Genomic DNA, 18,505 nt, shown 5'->3' on the forward strand with positions numbered 1-18,505 from the left:
TTAAGAAACACTTTATTATTAGCTAGTATACTGGTTAATGTAGCAGCATAATTAACAGTAATTTCAGTCTTCAAGTCTTCAGTAGAAAAGAAGACTTTTTTTTTTTAACTTCTGAATTTAAAGAACTTTAATTTTCAATTTAGTTGTAAGATATCAGTCCATTTTTCATTCACACAGTTATTTTTTGGAACCCATTCAACTTAAATATTGTTATAAATTGTAAACAAATACTAATGATGGCAATAATAATAATAATAATAATAATAATAATATTAATAATTTGTTATTAATATTATTATTATTATTATTGACTTAATACAACAGTAATATATTTAAATCGTGCACTTTTTAAACCCTCACGCTTTTATTTTGACTATATGAACTCTCCAGGAAGTCCTGTATGTGTCTGTTTGTAGGCAAGTTCACAGTAGTTTAATTTGCTTCTTATTCAAATTCTGGTAAAAATGCACCTCCGGTGCCATTCTAAATGCATATTATAAGTGAACCGAACTATTGAGCATCTTGATGCTGTTCTTGAGTAGCGCTCAAATATTGCGCATCACTGTGAAGGCTACAAACACCCGCGAGTGCATCACCAGCCTGTGCGTGAGTTTGTGTCAACAGAGCACCACATTCACTAACGCACGGGCGCTGCGCATACTATATATTTACTTATTAAACACAGCCTTTTGTGAATCACAGAGCTAATTGCACGTCTTCAAGTGGCTTTGAATAAAATGCACAAGTCATATGAACTGCTTTAATTGTGTTTTTATGATTCTTTTATGTCATTTTTGGAGCTTGACAGTAATGAACATGACTAACACACAGTATCGGATTTGGATCAGGCTCGTCGGACCGAGATCGGTGCATCCCTACTAAATATGCTTTTCATCTGAGATGCATGTTTGTGCAGCGCAACAAAAGCCTGGTTTTCACAAGGGATCTGCTCTGACATGTGCCAAAATAAAGGTTTTTCAAATACACAATCTCCCTTACCAAAATTTATCACGATTTTACCACAACAATAATTGTGGTATTTCGCAAAAATTTTGAATTTTTGATATTAAATATGTTAATCTATTAAATGGAATCTATTAGACGTTTATAACAACTGTGGCAGTTGTAATTAAAGTTTCTAAATAATTTAAGTAATCGTATAAGGAAATATATGAATATCAGAATGCAATCAAGGCCAGTTTATTTCCTAATATCAAACATCATTCTAACAGAACATATATTAGACAGGAGGAAATCTTTGTCCATAATTTGTTGATTCATTGTCTTGGAGGTCCAGACTTTATGCACTTGCCCTTATATTTACAGTGCAATGCCATATAAGCACATGCAAGACCATAGATGGCTCCTCATTTCTGTGGTTAGGTTAATTTAGCTGGTCTTCCTTAAAAAAAATTAAGTATAGAAATAAGATGTTAATTAAATTACACCTTATTTACACGTTTTGTTTGATTTCAAATAGCACCTTAAAGTAAAATGTTTGCATTGAATTCATAAGGTTCTATATATGATGGTGAAAAATAACTACTATCCAATGTAAACATGAAGTGCAATTAAGTAATTATCTTATATATTAATTAAATGCAATCAGGCTTGGGGAGTAATGGATTACTTGTAACTGTGTTATGTAATCAGGATACAAAACAATAGGTAACTGTAATCCATTACAGTTTCATAAAAAAAAACAACATCATAATCAGATTACAGTTACAATAAAAAAAATGGGATTACTGTCAGTTTTACAAATTTTAATTTCTGACAAAAGAAATAGTGAATTTTCCTGACATAAAGTGATACAGACAGCTGTTTGTTTAGAGTGAGAGATGGTTTAGATGCGTGTTCTCTTCGGGTTCTCTCTCATGACTCACTTGAGTCTCACATCAGCACTCTGCTCTCGAGGCAAACAGCTCCTTCATCAGATGGCCATGGAAGAACATGCATTATTCGCTCTTTAAAAGAGAAAAGCGAAAAAACATTAAAGTTCAGTGGAATTTATGCCTTCCAGTTGTGAAGATGCTCTCATTATCCAAGGACCGGAGAATTTGAAGGTAATAAGAGCCACACATAAATCACATTAGCTAGGTTAGCTAAGATTAGATAATATTAAAATGTGTTAAAATGAGTTAGCATTAGTGTTCAAAGAAATCCGTAGCCATCATCATTTGTCGGGAGCAGGAATAGCTGACAATACTGACACGATTTGCACATCATTGCTGGTACGGCATAGAAATCCCCTGGTTAGCATGCTTGCAAATGCGAACTGTACTATATTAGCCCGAACGTCCTGTATGTTGTTCCGTTCCGTATTGAAGATGAAAAAATGAATGGTAAAATGAACCCCAGGTGAACGGTACTTAAAAACGAATCATTTAAGAAAATAAAGTTTTGAGTACAACAACAATACAAAAATCAACTGAAACAATCAGGGGCGGACTGGGAAGAGGAATCGGCCCGGGATTTTACATAGAAACTGGCCCAAAGGTTGTTGGGGTCGCTGTTCTTTTCTGCATATCGCTGCCCCCTTCGGCATATCGCGGCGCCGTTTTGTGGCCCGTTCTGCATAACGCGGCGGTCCATTTCAGCTAATCGCGGCCCATTCGGTCCCGTTTTGCGGCCGGCCCATTGGGAACAGTCCCGGTTCTCCCGATGGTTAGTCCGCCCCTGGAAACAATACCCCTGGAAAACCTGCTATGACTTTCTCTCCTTTTTCACCTCTCATTATTTTGCATCCCTGATCATTATTAACAAATCCAAATTGCACACATAAATACCAAATTAATTGAAAATGTGTTTTAATTTCTTAGGAAAGAAAGTTCAATGAAGAATTTATCTGATTTTGATCAATTATTGTTGAGAACAGTTCAAATGTCTGGGTGATGGAGACATTCTGGCAAATGTAACATGTTCAACACTGATAGTAATTAGGAAGAAGTCATTGAAAAGACACTCAAAGTTTAAATCGGTTTTGATCTATTCTTTAAAACTAGATTTTGTTTTCTTTTTGGAATCAAAACTTATTTTCCCCTTTAAAATCCTCTTTAATCAGAAACAGAAACATAGAAATCAGCCATAAACTGTTAGCTGGTGATGTTTGACTTTGGATCATGAGCAAACAGAGGAAAGACACTCTCCAATAATAACGATGATGATGATGATAACGTGTGATCTACCTATTGAATACAGTCTGAAGTTAATGAATAGTGCAAATTACAATTGCATATACACACTTACTGCAATACATGGTAGAATTAAACTTTGCAGTGTTTTTGAATCTGAGGTATATCCTGTCAGATTTAATGTTAACCAAGACATAATTCAGTGCATCTGTTCTGATTATATTTGCTTTATGAGAAATGTTCTGTAGCAGACAGGGAACTCACCAGATTTCTACAGAGTTGTTCTGCATTAACAGTTCATTTTCTGTTTTCTTGGTAGGGTGCAGTGTACATGTTTCTTTTCCTTAGATATAATAACAGCTACAACAGTACTCATAATATTACTCAAACATGTTCTGTTTGCATTCAAGGCATAATTTAAAGTTTTAGAGATCATATTGATTTGATCTTGTACTTTATTTACATATGTGCCCTTGTGGTAATCCAAAAGTAATTAAAAGTAATCTGATTACATTACTTTCATATTGCTGTAATTGGATTGTCACTTATTACATTTATTGTTAAGTAATCAGTAATCTGTAACGGATTAATTTTTTTTATTTTATTTTTTTACTTCCAACCCTGAATGCAATTATGTAAACCAACTTCGAGCATGTGGATGACCATTTTTGACCCAGGAAAAAAAAACTGAATATATGTTGCCTATAACAAAATGAGTCTACGATTCTACAAGTCAAACTGCATGTGGCCAAGCAGAGCTTACAGTAGAAAAAAAAACGTCTCATGAAACTATCAAAATCATCTACAGTATTAGTACTACAATTAATTTCAGAACGGTCAGTTTTAAGGTGGCCAAAACACTGTTCACTCTTCACTGTTCTAAATGTACTTCTAGGGTAGCAAAAGTAGCAAAAACGTCCTCCCATACACACTCATTCCTTTGCAGTACCACGTGAATTATTTAATCTGAAATGTAGGCCTCAATTGCAATGTAGGGTGCAATTGCCGACTACCAGCAGATGGCGACAACCATACTGGTTGAGGAGCACCCCTAAAATCCAAAAAGGGGGCGTCATTTCCACACCCCGAGCTCCCGCCCCTTTTTTCCCCGCCTGCAGCATCCCAGCCAAAATGACTGCACTATTAAAAGTGACCACCAGAGAACAGCAGAGACCACAAAATACATCTTGCAAACTTATTCAGGTTAATGCACTGTCCTTCACTTGAACTTTTCTCTCTCATCCAGTCAGTGAGGAAACCTGTCTTACAGTCTATCTCTGATTACATCAATTAAAGGACTGGATCAAACTGCTGTCAGCCAATCTCTGTGCTGTATTCATTTCAGATGTCACTTCAGGGGCCACTATTCAAGGACAACTGTGCACAATTGATGTGGCCATGAAAACTGCTTTTTTTTTTTTTTTTTTTTTTTTTACTTATTACAACTGCAATGATTTAAGCTTTTGTTTTGTTTACTGGGGTCTCGTAGACAGACAAATATATTGTCTTCAACTGGAGGTTTCAAAATAAACTGGTTTGTGGGGACAGAAATCACAGCTCGCGTGCAGGTGCACGCGCTGTACACCAAAACAATAACCGGCAAACTCAAAGTATGTAAGCTATTTCAGATTTCAAACACCTGACATGTAGACGTTGAAAGGAATCAAATGCACTTGAGCAGTGAACACCTATTTAATTACATACGTTGAAGTTAAGTTGACTGTGTGCGAGTCAGCAGTGTTTATATTAGGCTATGTTGACTGTTTCAGTTCATAAGAATGACTTCTGGGTTGCAACAGCCATAAGTGCTCCTACCTTGACAAAGCAGCGATGTTCTCCATACACTCCTTCTAATCCACGGGACTGTCCTTTTTGGAGAATATATGTATACCTCTATAGTACCATAATGTGCCCATGAATAGTCCCATAATGGCATAATCCGTCCGTCAGTGAAAGTGCTGTGCATCTCCCCTTCACGTGAGCCAACATCATCTCATGTCAAACAGTCAAGACAAATTCCCGTCTTTCACGTTTAACTTCACAAATGATACGATCCAACCGGCGCTTCTTACAGTAGTCTACATTTGACAAAAGCACTGCAGTAAACTGCCAATAATCATTCATGCTCCAAGAGTTAGCGATGTGTCAAACTTTTAAAATACAAATTAAAATCGACGTGAGTTTCGACAAGCATTGCGAAAAACATAAACATTGTACTAAAAGTGAAAAAGGAAGAATAAATCAGTTTGCCTGAAGCACCGCTGCGTCCAGAATGCTTCTGAAAGTTCCCAAACTCAACAAGTGCGCCCTTTATTCCAAACACACTCACACGAGCGCTCACTGCAGCGACAGAGAATGATGGGATTTGTAGTCTGCACCAAACACACAGGAATGTAAAATGAATTTGTTTTCTGCATTATATATATACTGTATAAACAATGGCCCCAGTATTTGGACCATAAGTCACACTTAAAAATGTATGAATGTCATTGCATAGACCTTATTCAGGGTAGGTGCCATTTAAAGGGATAGTTCACCCAAAAATGAACCCCCCCCCCCCGGGGTTCAATAGCTTTTCGGTATCCAACACTTTAAGGTCAGTGTCTACACAGAAATTAAATTGTTATTTAAATCTGGAAAAAGTTGAAAGCTGAAGAAAAGACTATATCCTTTATTTGAATAGTTGGCCCAATGCGATGTATGGTCAAACAGAATGTCAAAGCATGTCTGTTGTTTTAAAGGAATATTCCGGGTTCAGTACAAGTTGAGCTCAATCGACAGCATTTGTGGCATAATAAATAAAGGTTACAGTGAAGCACTTACAATGGAAGTCAATAGAGCAGAAATGTGAAGCTTATATTTTTAGCAATTACTTTAATTCTTCTGTTTAAACTCATGTATTATTTGAGCTGTAAAGTTATTTAAATCACAGTTTTACATTTTTCTGTTACGGCGTCATGGCAACAAAGTTGTAAAATTGGATACAGCTTTACACAGAATAAGCTAGTATGCAATTTTATCACATTAAAATCATGTTAACACGCATATTGTTTATGTCTTATTACTACATTCACTTCCATTGCAAGTTCCTCACTGTAACCCAAATTTGTGCTTTTTTTTTTTGTTGTTGTTGTTTTAAGAAATGGAGGGATGAGTCAAATTCTTTTAAATGTTTTATTTAGTTTTTTGTTTTTTGTTTTACTTACAATGGAAGTGAATGAGGGCCAATCTGTAAACTTAAAAAAAAAAAAAAAAAAAAACTCACTGTTTCAAAACTATAGCCACAAGACAAACAATATGTGAGAAAATACGATTTAAGTGTGATAAAATTGCTTACTAACCTTTTCTGTGTAAAGTTACAGCCAATTTTACAACTTTGTTGCCATGACAATGTAATGTTACAAACCCTAAAACCCTAAAATGACTGTAAAAATTCAGATTTAAACAACTTCACAGCTCAAATTATACACAGACTTTACATGGAAGTGCTTTTATAAAATTGTAAGCTTCACATTTCTGCATTTAAACCTCCAAAAATTGGCCCCATTCATTTCCAATGTAAGTGTCTCACTGTAACCTCGATTTTTTTGTGTGTTTTTTGTGGTAATCAACATTTTGCCACAAATGCTGTCGAGCTTAATTTTTATTGAACCCGGAATATTCCTTTGATAAAATATGAAAATCAAGAGCATCAACATACTTATTTTAAAGCTGAAATGTGTAATTTCTGCGCTACTAGTGTCACCATACAGAATCACAGAAAACTCACATGTCTACCATTGGTTGGACAAACATATAGTCCCACCCAACCTACAAATGTATCTGTATATGTATTTACATCAATGCAGATTCACACCTACAGTATATATTCAGATTTTTAACTGCATATTTAGTATTTACAGTACTGTGCAAAAGTCTTAAGATGGTTATTTATATCTTCAGCTTTAGTGTGTCAATAGGTAGTATACATTTTAGACTCCCAAACATTACTTTTGCAAATAGAATAGATTAGAACAGAAGAACAGGGAGCCCTGCAGCAGATGTCATAGCTGCCACACAGCCCCCCACTGAACATCGAGTCAGTCTGGGATTACATGAAGAGACAGAAGCAATTGAGACAGCCTAAATAGATAGAAGAACTGTGGCGAATTCTCCAAGAAGCTTGGAGGTGTCCAGGTATACATTGGTGCTGTTTTAAAGGCAAAGGTGGTCACACTGAATATTGATTTAGCTTTTTTATGTTTACTGGACTTTGTATGACATTAAGTGATAAATGAAAACTATTTATGTCATTATTTTTGAAGAAATCCTCACTATGCAACATTTTTCACAAGTGCCTAAAACTTTTGCACAGTACTGTATTTATACTTTATTGTGTTTTGAAATTTTTTCCTGTTTGACACCCCATATATACAAATAAATATAAGGTAAGTGCATATGCGGAGAAAAGATTTATTGAATAATATGCACTCACCCACGCACATACTTCTTGGTTGGTGAGCTTGTCCAAGTTGCATTACTGCGTGACCAGGAGGCAGGCTATGAAACACAAAAGACATTGTATGCAGTCTCCACACTTTCTCTCTGTTTAACCCCAACACATTCCTTCACACATGCCATAACCACAACCACCCAGCCTCACCACTTCAGTGGCAGAGAGACCATATGACTCAGAGTTATTCAGCTAACTTTCCCAGGTTTTGCCAAAAATACAACAAAAAGGCTTCTTTTTTCATTATCTAGGTCAGGGTGATGAGAGGAAGCAACTGCAAAACTCATAAACATTTGAGATTTATTCAAAATAAGAGTGGAAGGTATTCTAAGAGGTATAATTTAAATGACAAACTGGCATCTGGACATCCCAGGCAGTTAAAGCTATATTAATCTGGGTCATCTGATTTAACGTTAAACAGAAGGTTAGTTTTGCTATATGCAATCAACAGCTCCAACATAATACTGGTATAATATACAATACACTTCAAAGTTACCCAAGTTAACATTCTGAACAGAGGCCTATTGACTCAACAAAAGATAATTAACAAATAGATAAAGTTCTGAGTGAGCAGTTGGTCTCTCTTACATTCAAAGACTTAAAGGATCAAGAACGAAATCGTTAAACTAAGGTTTTTGATGTGATGAAGTATTGATTTCAAACTTCCCTTAAAAGATCCACCTAAAAAAAAAAAAAAAATGTAGAATCAAATTGAGTCGGAACTGAAGCCATTGCACTTCACTCTAAGTCTTGCTGCCACATTATAATGACTGTCCCATAAATATGCAATCCCAGTTTGCAGGGCTTTAAAGAAGCTTATGAAGAAAAGCCTCCTCAATTGGTGTATTGCACTGAATCAGTGTTAACTTTATGCTGTAAAAAAAGTAAGAAAAATAAGTGAAACAGTAGGCATTTTGCAATGAGAAACATTTCAAACTTGCATCGAGTTCTCATACTGAAAATAAATGTAATTTAGCATTTTTATGTCAATTTTGTGTAAAAATGTCTTAACTTTGGCAGTCTAATAATATAATGAGTCAAAATAGAGATCAGACTGGATATGGAAGGTCAAACGCAAGCATTGTGTTGTGGGATACAGTATGCTGTAAAGTACTTTCTGTTGTATCCTGCACATTTTAGAAAATATGCAGAAAATTTGCATACTGTGCACAGTAAACATACTAGATACAGCAGAATAATCCAAACAAAGCCAATTTTTCAGTGTCACTCATCACTTGATTGGTGACTTTATAGTGAGAGGATCTTATTGTGATTGTAGCATTTATCCATTTGAAAACTTGAACTGAATTTAACAGTTTGTACCACAATTTATTGGGAAATGGCCTGTTTTCTGTAAAGGACAGAAATGTTCAGTATCATACAAGTCTAGTATGACCTCATAAATTTGGCCTAATGAAGTGGACGGGTTTCATTTTCACAACAGTAATAAGTATAACTTTAAAAAAGAAAGTTTGGATATTATTTTAATTACTATTTGAAGGACATTCCAGGTATTCAAACTTCAAATGACTTTCCTCTCTGTCAAGCTCCTGGCTCTTAATAATGATCATGACTGAAGGACCATGGAAAAAAAAGTGCTTCCATCTAGAAGTTCATTTAACTGACATTCAAAATGGAGTAAAATTATTTTTAAACTCCAGCTAGCTTTTCCTGAAGTGCAAAAGAGACTCTTGAAAACTGCATCAGATAAAGAAAACAAAAACATGTTAGTGTAACCACACACAACAGACATAACTGCACACCAGGAAGATATTTTACATTAGCCACTTTGCGAGAGGAAACCACATGATTGCTTGCACTTCAAGGGCAAAACATTGGGTTTCCTCCTCATTCTGTCTAGTTAAGATGGTATTTTGACTGAAAGACTTCCTATAATTACAATAAATGCAGCTATTACTCTTTTTAGTACTGTCTGCAGACTTTATAAAAAGCTGGCACAATCTTTGCTCATGCATGCATATACAGTACACAGAGAACCTGCCAACACACTCTCACAGCGAAACTGTCAGGATTCGTACGACTTTTCTAAATTTGGCTAATTCGTATGATATCGTGCGACTGCACTCATTAGAATTTCACTACAGCCAACGACGTCGCTGGACATCGTTTCCATCTAATATGCGACAATTACTTGCTTCTGTCACACACAACAGCTTCCTATCATGTTCACACACTCTACTGATTGGTTAAGTTTAGATAAGACTTTTGGGTAAGGGCATAATATTAATAAGTATGTCCTTAATTCCTGGTGCGCGGAACTCGTACTTAATTCCGCATTAGACATCCGGAAATTTTCACGTGATGAAGTCGTACCAGTTTATGCAAACAAAATCGTGTGAGACCATACAAAATAGCCAACTCGTAAATTATGTACGACTTTTCATGAGATCGGGTTGCAACCTGCTGGATAGCAACCTTAAATTATCATAAGATTAAAGTGACATGGCAGGTAAAAACTTGCCATAAAAAGGTGATGTGTGTTAATTTTGTCAATGTTCAAATACTTTTTCCTATCACAGATTAAGCAATAAGCAAGACATTTGTAGGTAGATTTCCCCAAAAAGTTCAAACACCATGGCTGTATGCAGGGTCTGATTGGCCATCGGTAAAGTCAGGATTTAAAAAGCCAAAATTAAATGCATTTTTATCCATTTTAAGTTCTTTATGTGTCACAGTGTCTAAAAAACACGACACTCCTGCACGAGACGTTTCAAAACGGTCAAAGACGTCAGTGTATCCCATTTTTACATAGGAAAACAATTGAAAAACAGCACGGACGGACACAAAAATTTACAATAAGTTTCTTACGCTAGCATAGTGGCATGTGAGAGGAGGTTTGCACTGAAGAGCCTAAAAAAAACCAGACTTGATCAACCGGATTACAGTGTTCTCCTACGACAACTATTTACCAAAGACCCTTTTTTTTTTTTTTGCATTGTGTGTAATCTTATTATGTACTGTATTTGAAATTGCATCATGCCATATGGCCTCATTATCAGAAGTTGGGAAATACTTAAAACCATGCAATGCCAATTTTTCGGTCTTTACTGAAATTAATGAAGTTTATCTTCTCTATAAAAATGTGTGAAAAAAAAATATTTAGAATATTGCCAATCACAAACTTTATTTCCTAAATAATTAAACACATTTTTGTTATTGCTATTTGCCCATTTACCATCCAGCTTCATAAAGATAAGTACCCCAGAGTAAATGAGGTTGTGTGTCATGTTATAACAATTTCAATGAGTTGTCAATTACATCAATCTATGGGTCATAGTATGAATCGATCTATTTATATGCAGCACCCATATATATTCACTGAGAACTTCATTAGGAACACCAGTACACCTTACTATCTAATCAGCCAATCATGTGGCAGCAGTGCAATGCATAAAGTCATGGAGATATAGGTCAGGAGCTTCAGTAAATGTTCACATTAACCATCAGAATGGGAAAAATGTGATCTTAGTGATTTTGACCATGACATGATTGTTGGTGCAGATGGGCTGGTTTGAGTATTTCTGTAACTGCTGATCTCCTGGGATTTTCACGCACAACAGTCTCTAGAGTGTATAGAGAGTGGTGTCAAAAACAAAAACATCCACTGAGTGACAGTTCTGCGGATAGAAATATTTTGTTGATGAGAGAGGTCAACAGAGAATGGCCAGACTGGTTAGAGCTGACAGAAAGGCTGTGGTAACTCAGATAACCACTCTGTACAATTGTAGTGAGCAGAATATCATCTCAGAATGCACAACACATCAAACCTTGAGGCGAATGGGCTACAACAGCAGAAGACCACATCTGGAACTTTATTAGGACCATAGTGTTCCTAATAAAATGATCAGTGAGTGTTTTAATCAATAATAAATACTACTTTTACTGCTACTACTACTACAAATAATAGATATGTTAGATATCTATAGTGAAAACTATGTTCAGTGGGCTGCAAGTTTTCTATAATTCCCGGTAAAATTTTATCTCCCAATCCAACCCTGGCTGGGTGGTTGTTTGTTTGAGCATCCCTAACAGTCTGTCACAGCAACATCAACCAGTTGCATTAGTTTGGGGCAGGACACTCTTTTTGTCTAACCAATGGCAGCCAGGGGGAGTGTTTGCGAAACCTGTCTAACAGCAGTAATTTTCTGCAGTTCCTTTTGGTGATGCTGTGGCACAGAAATATTTCAAGAACAGTGATTTATGAAAGTCTCTGAGAGAGAATGGGAAATGGCTTATAAACAACCCAATACCTAACCTGTCATCTCTGTCTTATGGTAACAATCTGTGTTAGAGAATATACAAAGATTGACATCAGAATCAACAGCAAAATAATCAAACAAGCATGGAATTAGATAGAAAATCATCTTATTACTTCTTTATCTTCCCAATTTAAGCAATTAAAAGGAAATAGTCAATGTATTTCAAAAACAAATAAACACTGATGGGTTGTATAAACATTTTACTTTAGTTTATAATTCACGATTCACACTTTTTTTTTTTTAACTGTAGATATTACCTTTTCAAACTTGTTGAATATAATCTGTAATCAAAAAAATAATCTAAATAAAAAAATAAAACAGCACTGACCATAAATGACAACATTTCATTTCATAAAAAAAAAAAAAAAAAAAAAAAACATGAAACGAAATCTAAAAGAATCCATAAATTAAAGTGATAGTGCCCAAAATTATCACTGGTTTCCATTTTAATGAGTACACAAGAATATTGAGAACATATATTATGGTCCTTGTATGTTTACTAAATACAGTATACACATCCAGACCTAAACAACCCCTTAAGTCATTAATTCAAGTTTTCATTATTTTTTCAAGTATTGTCATTTTGCAATCAAGCTTTTTGCCCTATCTAAACAAATGTGGTCCTTGAGTGGTCTAAAAACAAATAAAAAAAATTACAAAAATGTACATAAAATAAGTAGAGAAAAAAAAAAGGCCTGGTTTGGTCACTGTTTTCAGTGCAGCCAGCTGATATTCTGGAGATCAATCGAAGTTTCAACCAATTAAAAAAGGCTCAGCCAAGTCCGACATCCAGTGACATCATCACAATGAAGCCAAGAATTGATGTCCAGGAGGCCAGCTTACCGTTCCCACTATACGAGAACACATTCACAAACCTGTTAATAAGAAATTCACAGATATTTTTTTTTAAACTTTCTTACCAGTAAAAACACTTGCATCTAATCACTAACCTCGCTTGGGCTTCGGGAATGATGTCATCAACCACGACATACACCATGGCTCCTGCAGCAAAAGCAAGAGCGTACGGTAGCAACGGCTCTGCCACCACCACGGCAACGGCCCCTAACAACCCAGCTAGAGGTTCGACCATCCCACTCAGCTGTCCATACCTGTGAGACAGTAACCATTCAAAGGAAACACTTACAGACCAAGAGAAATTGATGGGGCAGGATAGCAACAGTGTCCTAAAAAAATATGAGTGCACAAAATAAAGTAAGGTGCACTTAGCTATATAATTACCCAGTGTTTTAATGAATATCACTGTCCATTTTTTTAAAAACAATGGCAGTTTATAGTGACCCACTTTACATCCTGAGACCCGAGCGTGACTACTGTGTGCATTTTCCATTTCCCTTTTTGATTGGTAACTAATAGCACCTAATAAACATGCAAAAAAAAATTCCTAAAAATGTATGTCCACATATGTGGACAGCAGGACTAAGTTGTGAAATTTTAAATAATACCAAGCTATAAAAAGTCAGATTTGTTTTAAATCAAATTGTTTATTATGTTTCCAGGAGTGTTGGTTATTCATGTTTTAAGACGTTACAGACATTACAGCTGATTTTCAGTAAGCTGCTTTGGAACAATATGTATTGAGAAAGCACAAATAAAAAAAAAATACAAATAAAAATGATTTGACTCGGTTTGACTTACGTTACCATGTTTTTTTCTCTTTTCGCAACAAAATCTCAATGTTCTCTCTTTGCACTCTCAAACAAGCAAGTGATAGCCAGTGCTAAAGCATTTTACCAAACAGAAATGAGCATAATTTATTCTAATACAAGTAATGGCCAGCATCATCCAATCACTGCCAACCATGTTAAAATCAAATTAAACATTATAAATTCTGAATCTATGTACTGATTACCATTTTCCCATGTCTGCCAAACATGTTGAGTGGTCCAAACATCATCTGCAGCCTGAAACTGAACTTTTGATAGGAAGTTTGGATTTAATTCACTTGGCTTCACAGGAAACTTATAGGATGCTCCCTTGCTCCCTATTTAGTGAATGAGTTAACCTCCTGTGTGCTGTCTGTATGCACTGGTCTCAGAACAGTTCGAAATGCACCTTATTTTCATCCTAACTCCATATAAATCCATAAGTTTTTCTCAATGTGAAAATGCACAGTAAATATAGGATTTCTAATTAAATCTAGGACTACTGTACACTATAGTGTACACTGTGTTTAGCAGCATGGCGTTTTGCGATAAATTGCTCAAAACACTTTTTTTTTTTTTTTTAAAAATGCCATATTGGATGAAACTAGAGACTCTAATCTTTTGACTCAAACAGGTTTGAATGTAAAAACTTAATTAGGTTTTTTATCAGATGTAGTTTTGTTGGTGTTTCTCCCAAAGACAAACTCTGCCGTGATAGGCACCATTTTGTTTTGTCACATGACGTGTAAATGTGCGTGGAAAGTTTAAAAATTTCAGAGTCTTCTGAACTGATATTAGTGGGTTTAAATGAATTTATATTATGCGTTGCTTATAGCGAAGCCAAAATACAACATCCACATGTGTACGTGGGTCGCACAAAGTTAAAGCTTAAAAAGAACATAAAAGTAGTCCATGCGACTCGTGCATTATATTCCAAGTCTTCTGAAGACTTACGAAAGGTTTGGTTGAGAAACAACCCGTAACGCAAGCAGTTCTTCAGCAAAAATCTTGACGTCCAGTGGCTTGAATATTCACAAGAAAAGTCTTGTGAACAAGCTTCTCTTATGCATGAATGCGCAATAAGACACAATGAGTCATACACGTTTGAAACATCAAAATGGCAACATTTTAATTTTGGGGTGAACTATCCCTTTATGTTTTTTTTTTTTTTTCTCCAATTAACATGGTTTATTATGTCTCTAAAATCATTAAAAACACTGCAGATGTTTAAGTAGCAAATGCTAACTCTGTATATGTCACCATCGGTTATGATGCATAAACTAAAGGTGTTCAGTATCATTGACGTCAAACCTGGTGCAAAGTGTCCTCATGCAACATATTTGAGGATACGCAACTGCCCATGAGATTTGAGAGCTGCAGTAAAAAATCAATATTTTCAGTGAATAACTGTCTAGCATTTTGGTGTGTTGAAATATATATTGAAATATTGTGCACAAGTTGTGTGGACTACTTTCTAGATTCTTTTATGGGACTTGACATCCTCCATTCACTTTCACTCTATGGCAAAAAAGCAGCATTAATGTCTCCTTTAGCATACCATGGAAGAAAGAATATCATATGGGTTTGGAATAATATGAGGGTGAGTAAATGATAACAGATTATTATTATTTTTTTTTTTTTTTTTTTTAATGGATATATTAACACAAAGAAAGAAAAAGCAGACTAAATGTTCTTTAGAAGCAAATACTGATTGTGTTTTTGAGTGTGTGTACATTTCTGTACTCACCAGAAAGATCGCCATGTGGACACCCCTGAACCTCGTAGTGGAAGACTCACAGCAAGGCCTTCTGGGAAATTCTGAATGCCAATGCCTATAGCCAAGTTTCTGAAAGAAACAGACATTATCACAAAATCAGTTCTCAATGGAGAGCACATGTAGATTTGATTTCACATTGCAACAGATTGTTCTGATTGTTGAGCGGTTTTGACACTCTATAACCTCCAAACTTCTCAACTCTCCTAACTTCACAAATTATCTCAGCGAGAGATTTAACCTCGAGTAGAGTGTGCCAGAGTTGAGAAATGACTGTTGACTAAGACTCTCCTCATCGAGGACCATTACTTGAATCAGATGAGAACTTTGTGAATTGTACACATGGGTGTGTCGGCTTTGTGCTATGACATACCACAAGGCCGAGGGAAAAATGGGTTATGGATCGGGCATGAACTAGTTCTGGAAACACACTGAACAGAAAGTATGTTATGTTTGGATAATCCTTTGTGAAACCTTTTTGTCAAACCAAGGCACATCAAGCACAAACATTATAGATGCTTTCCAAGCCAAGACAATTACTGTTAAATTTAGCTCTGCTTTAAGTGTAACTATAGGACTTTTCATGCTGCACTTAACCCTGGGTTATCGTCTTTTTAAACCAAGAGCAAATGCAAATTTTAACCCTGGGTAGAGCAAAGTTTCACACTTGTGATTCTGAAAGAGGATTAGTACCGGTTTAGCAGTGCTAACACTGAATTGTGGTGCAAAAGGTATTGTGTAGTGATGGGTCATTCATGAACGATTCGTTCATTTTGAACGGATCTTTTATGTGACTCAGAAGAACGAGTAGTCTCAGAGAGTGATTCATTCATTTTGTGTTGGCCACGCATGTGCATTGCGCAACCTCCGTTCGTTTGTTACGTGAAAACCGCATAGGCGCTGTACATGAAACAGAAATGTTCACCTCTTGAGTCTACTCGCCGAATCGTTCGTTCTTTTGTCACGTGACAGCCGTATATGCTGTGCATTGCTCACACAGGAAACAGAAAAGATTAGTTCACCTCTCGAGTCTTCTGGTCCGAATCGTTCGTTCTTTTGTCACGTGACAGCCGTATATGCTATGCAGTGACAAAAGAACGAACGACTCCGACAAGAAGATTCCAGAGGTGAACTAATCTTTCTGTTTCTCATAATTTGTCCTTGGCTGCATTATCAATTTTTCCTTATTGGGACTATAATCAAAGTTTGCGTAAGTAGACGTGTTGGGGGGGATTTCGCTATTGAATATGTAACATTTTAATTTAATTCTGCTCAAATGAACGAAATGAACAAAATGACTTGAATAAAGATTCATTTATTTTGCTGAACGAGACTCAAAGATTCCAGTCAGTAAAATGATCCGATCTTCCCATCACTAGTATAGTGTGAAACGGTGTGGTGCCAGAATGTTAAAGGAATATTCTGGGTTCAATACAAGTTAAGCTCAATTGACTGCAGTAGTAGCATAATATTATCAAAAAATAAAATAATAATTTGACTCGCCACTTGCACTCACAATGGATGTGAACGAGGACAATCCATTAAAACTAAAATAAAAAAAAATTTCAGACATGAAGCCCCAATATGTAAACATTATACATGATTATTATTCACTTTCATTGTAAGCGCCTCAATTTAACCATGATTTTTTTTTTTTTTTAAATAAAGGAGGAACGAGTAGATATTCTTTTTTTGTGGAAATCAACATTATGCCACAAATGCTGTTAAATAATCTTAACTTATGTTTAGCCAAGGTTTAGAATGGTCCTGGGTTAACATTTGTCAGTCAACAGGCATTTACTCAAATAAACGTGTAACAACAACACTTCATTTGCAGTAAGTGCTGAGGGATGATTTCGATTTGTTCTCGGAGCTGTGGGAAGGCAGCACAATTGGGATCCTCTCCTGAGGCTGTCTGAGGGTGGTCTCCACAGCCGGGAGGGAGGGCCAGAACTGATAAGCAGCTCTATTTGTTTGGTCTACACTTTTCTGCATTGCAATGCAACCGCCCCAGAACTTCCCGGAACCTCCCGGAGCCTGCGCTCACAAAGCAAGAAAAGCTGCTCTGTTTTGGGAGGACTGTTTTGACTCCCCCTTCTTCACCACCCCCAACACTCTTTCATTGCCTCCTTCAATCTCTCCTGTTGTACGACGCGGTCGCTGGCATGTGCTCAAGGTTCTGCCCCCAGAGAAGTCAGATTAATGACAGATAGTCACGGAAAGGCTTACACCACCCTTATACTGTTGGAGGGATTGAGGGAGACAGAATAAAAGAGAAAGAGAAGAGAATGGATTAATTTCAAAAGCTTCGGAAAGCCTGCACTTAAAAAGTGTAAAACAAGTACTTGTCACACTGTTTAAGTTTGAGTTGTTAATCAGTGGGCACCAATTGTTGGAGTTACAATTTGAAAAGGCTCTGATGGAGAGATTCACATACAAAAGAAGCTGAATAAAAAATTAAAAAAAAAACTATTATGAAATGCAAAATCTAAGGTTGACAATTTTTCCATGTTCAGGAAAAAAGAAAAGGAAAAGGAAAAAAATAATTAAAAGGAAATAAATTATTTAAAGTAATAGTTCACACAAAAACAAACAAACAAAAACTTATCATAATTTGCCCACACTTATGTCGTTCTAAACCTGTATGACTTTCATATGTACAACACAAAATCTGTCTTCTCAATACAATGGCAATTGACTCTTTAAGCTTACAAAGTATAATAATAATACAAAAAGTATAATAAAAGTAGTCCATTGGATTCGTGCCTCATTTTCAAAGTGTTCTGAGGGCAAGATTTTCAGTGAATAATGACTAAAATGTCAGTCTGTTGCTCACACAAAATCATATGGCTTCAGAAGATTCAGAATATAGTGCATGAGCTGTTTGGGTTTCATTTATGTTGCTTTCATGGTGCTTTTTTGGAGCTTGACAACCCTAGGTCCCCATCCACTTTCATTGCATATAAAAGAGCTGTGTGAACATTCTTCAAAACATCTCTTTTTGTGTTCCACAGACAAAAATAAAAACACAGAGGTTTGGAGAAAAACTAGGGTGAGTAAATAATGCCAGAATGTTACTTTTTGGGGTGAACAATCCCTTTAAGTGAAAAATGGCACATTCTGATGTTCTGTGGACAGAAAAAAAGAAATGGTGTAGAAAG

The 18,505-nt window shown here is 35.9% G+C and overlaps 1 protein-coding gene across 2 annotated transcripts in view; it reads right to left on the bottom strand.

Annotated features, from left to right (window-relative positions):
• Positions 1–9,944: 9,944 nt before the first annotated feature.
• Positions 9,945–18,505, bottom strand: part of LOC127423174 (zinc transporter ZIP11-like) — a 207,469-nt gene continuing 198,908 nt past the window's right edge. Inside the window, exons 8-10 of one of the 2 annotated variants that reach the window (XM_051667299.1) lie at positions 15,318–15,416; positions 12,857–13,015; positions 9,945–12,757 (exon numbers count right to left, since the gene is read on the bottom strand). In XM_051667299.1, coding sequence (XP_051523259.1) covers positions 12,679–12,757; positions 12,857–13,015; positions 15,318–15,416 — 337 coding nt within the window. In that variant the 3' untranslated portion in view covers positions 9,945–12,678. The remainder of the gene's footprint in view (positions 12,758–12,856; positions 13,016–15,317; positions 15,417–18,505) is intronic. The other variant, XM_051667298.1, reaches the window with a different exon arrangement.

The sequence above is a fragment of the Myxocyprinus asiaticus genome, chromosome 32, assembly GCF_019703515.2.
Source record: "Myxocyprinus asiaticus isolate MX2 ecotype Aquarium Trade chromosome 32, UBuf_Myxa_2, whole genome shotgun sequence".
NCBI lineage: Eukaryota > Metazoa > Chordata > Actinopteri > Cypriniformes > Catostomidae > Myxocyprinus > Myxocyprinus asiaticus.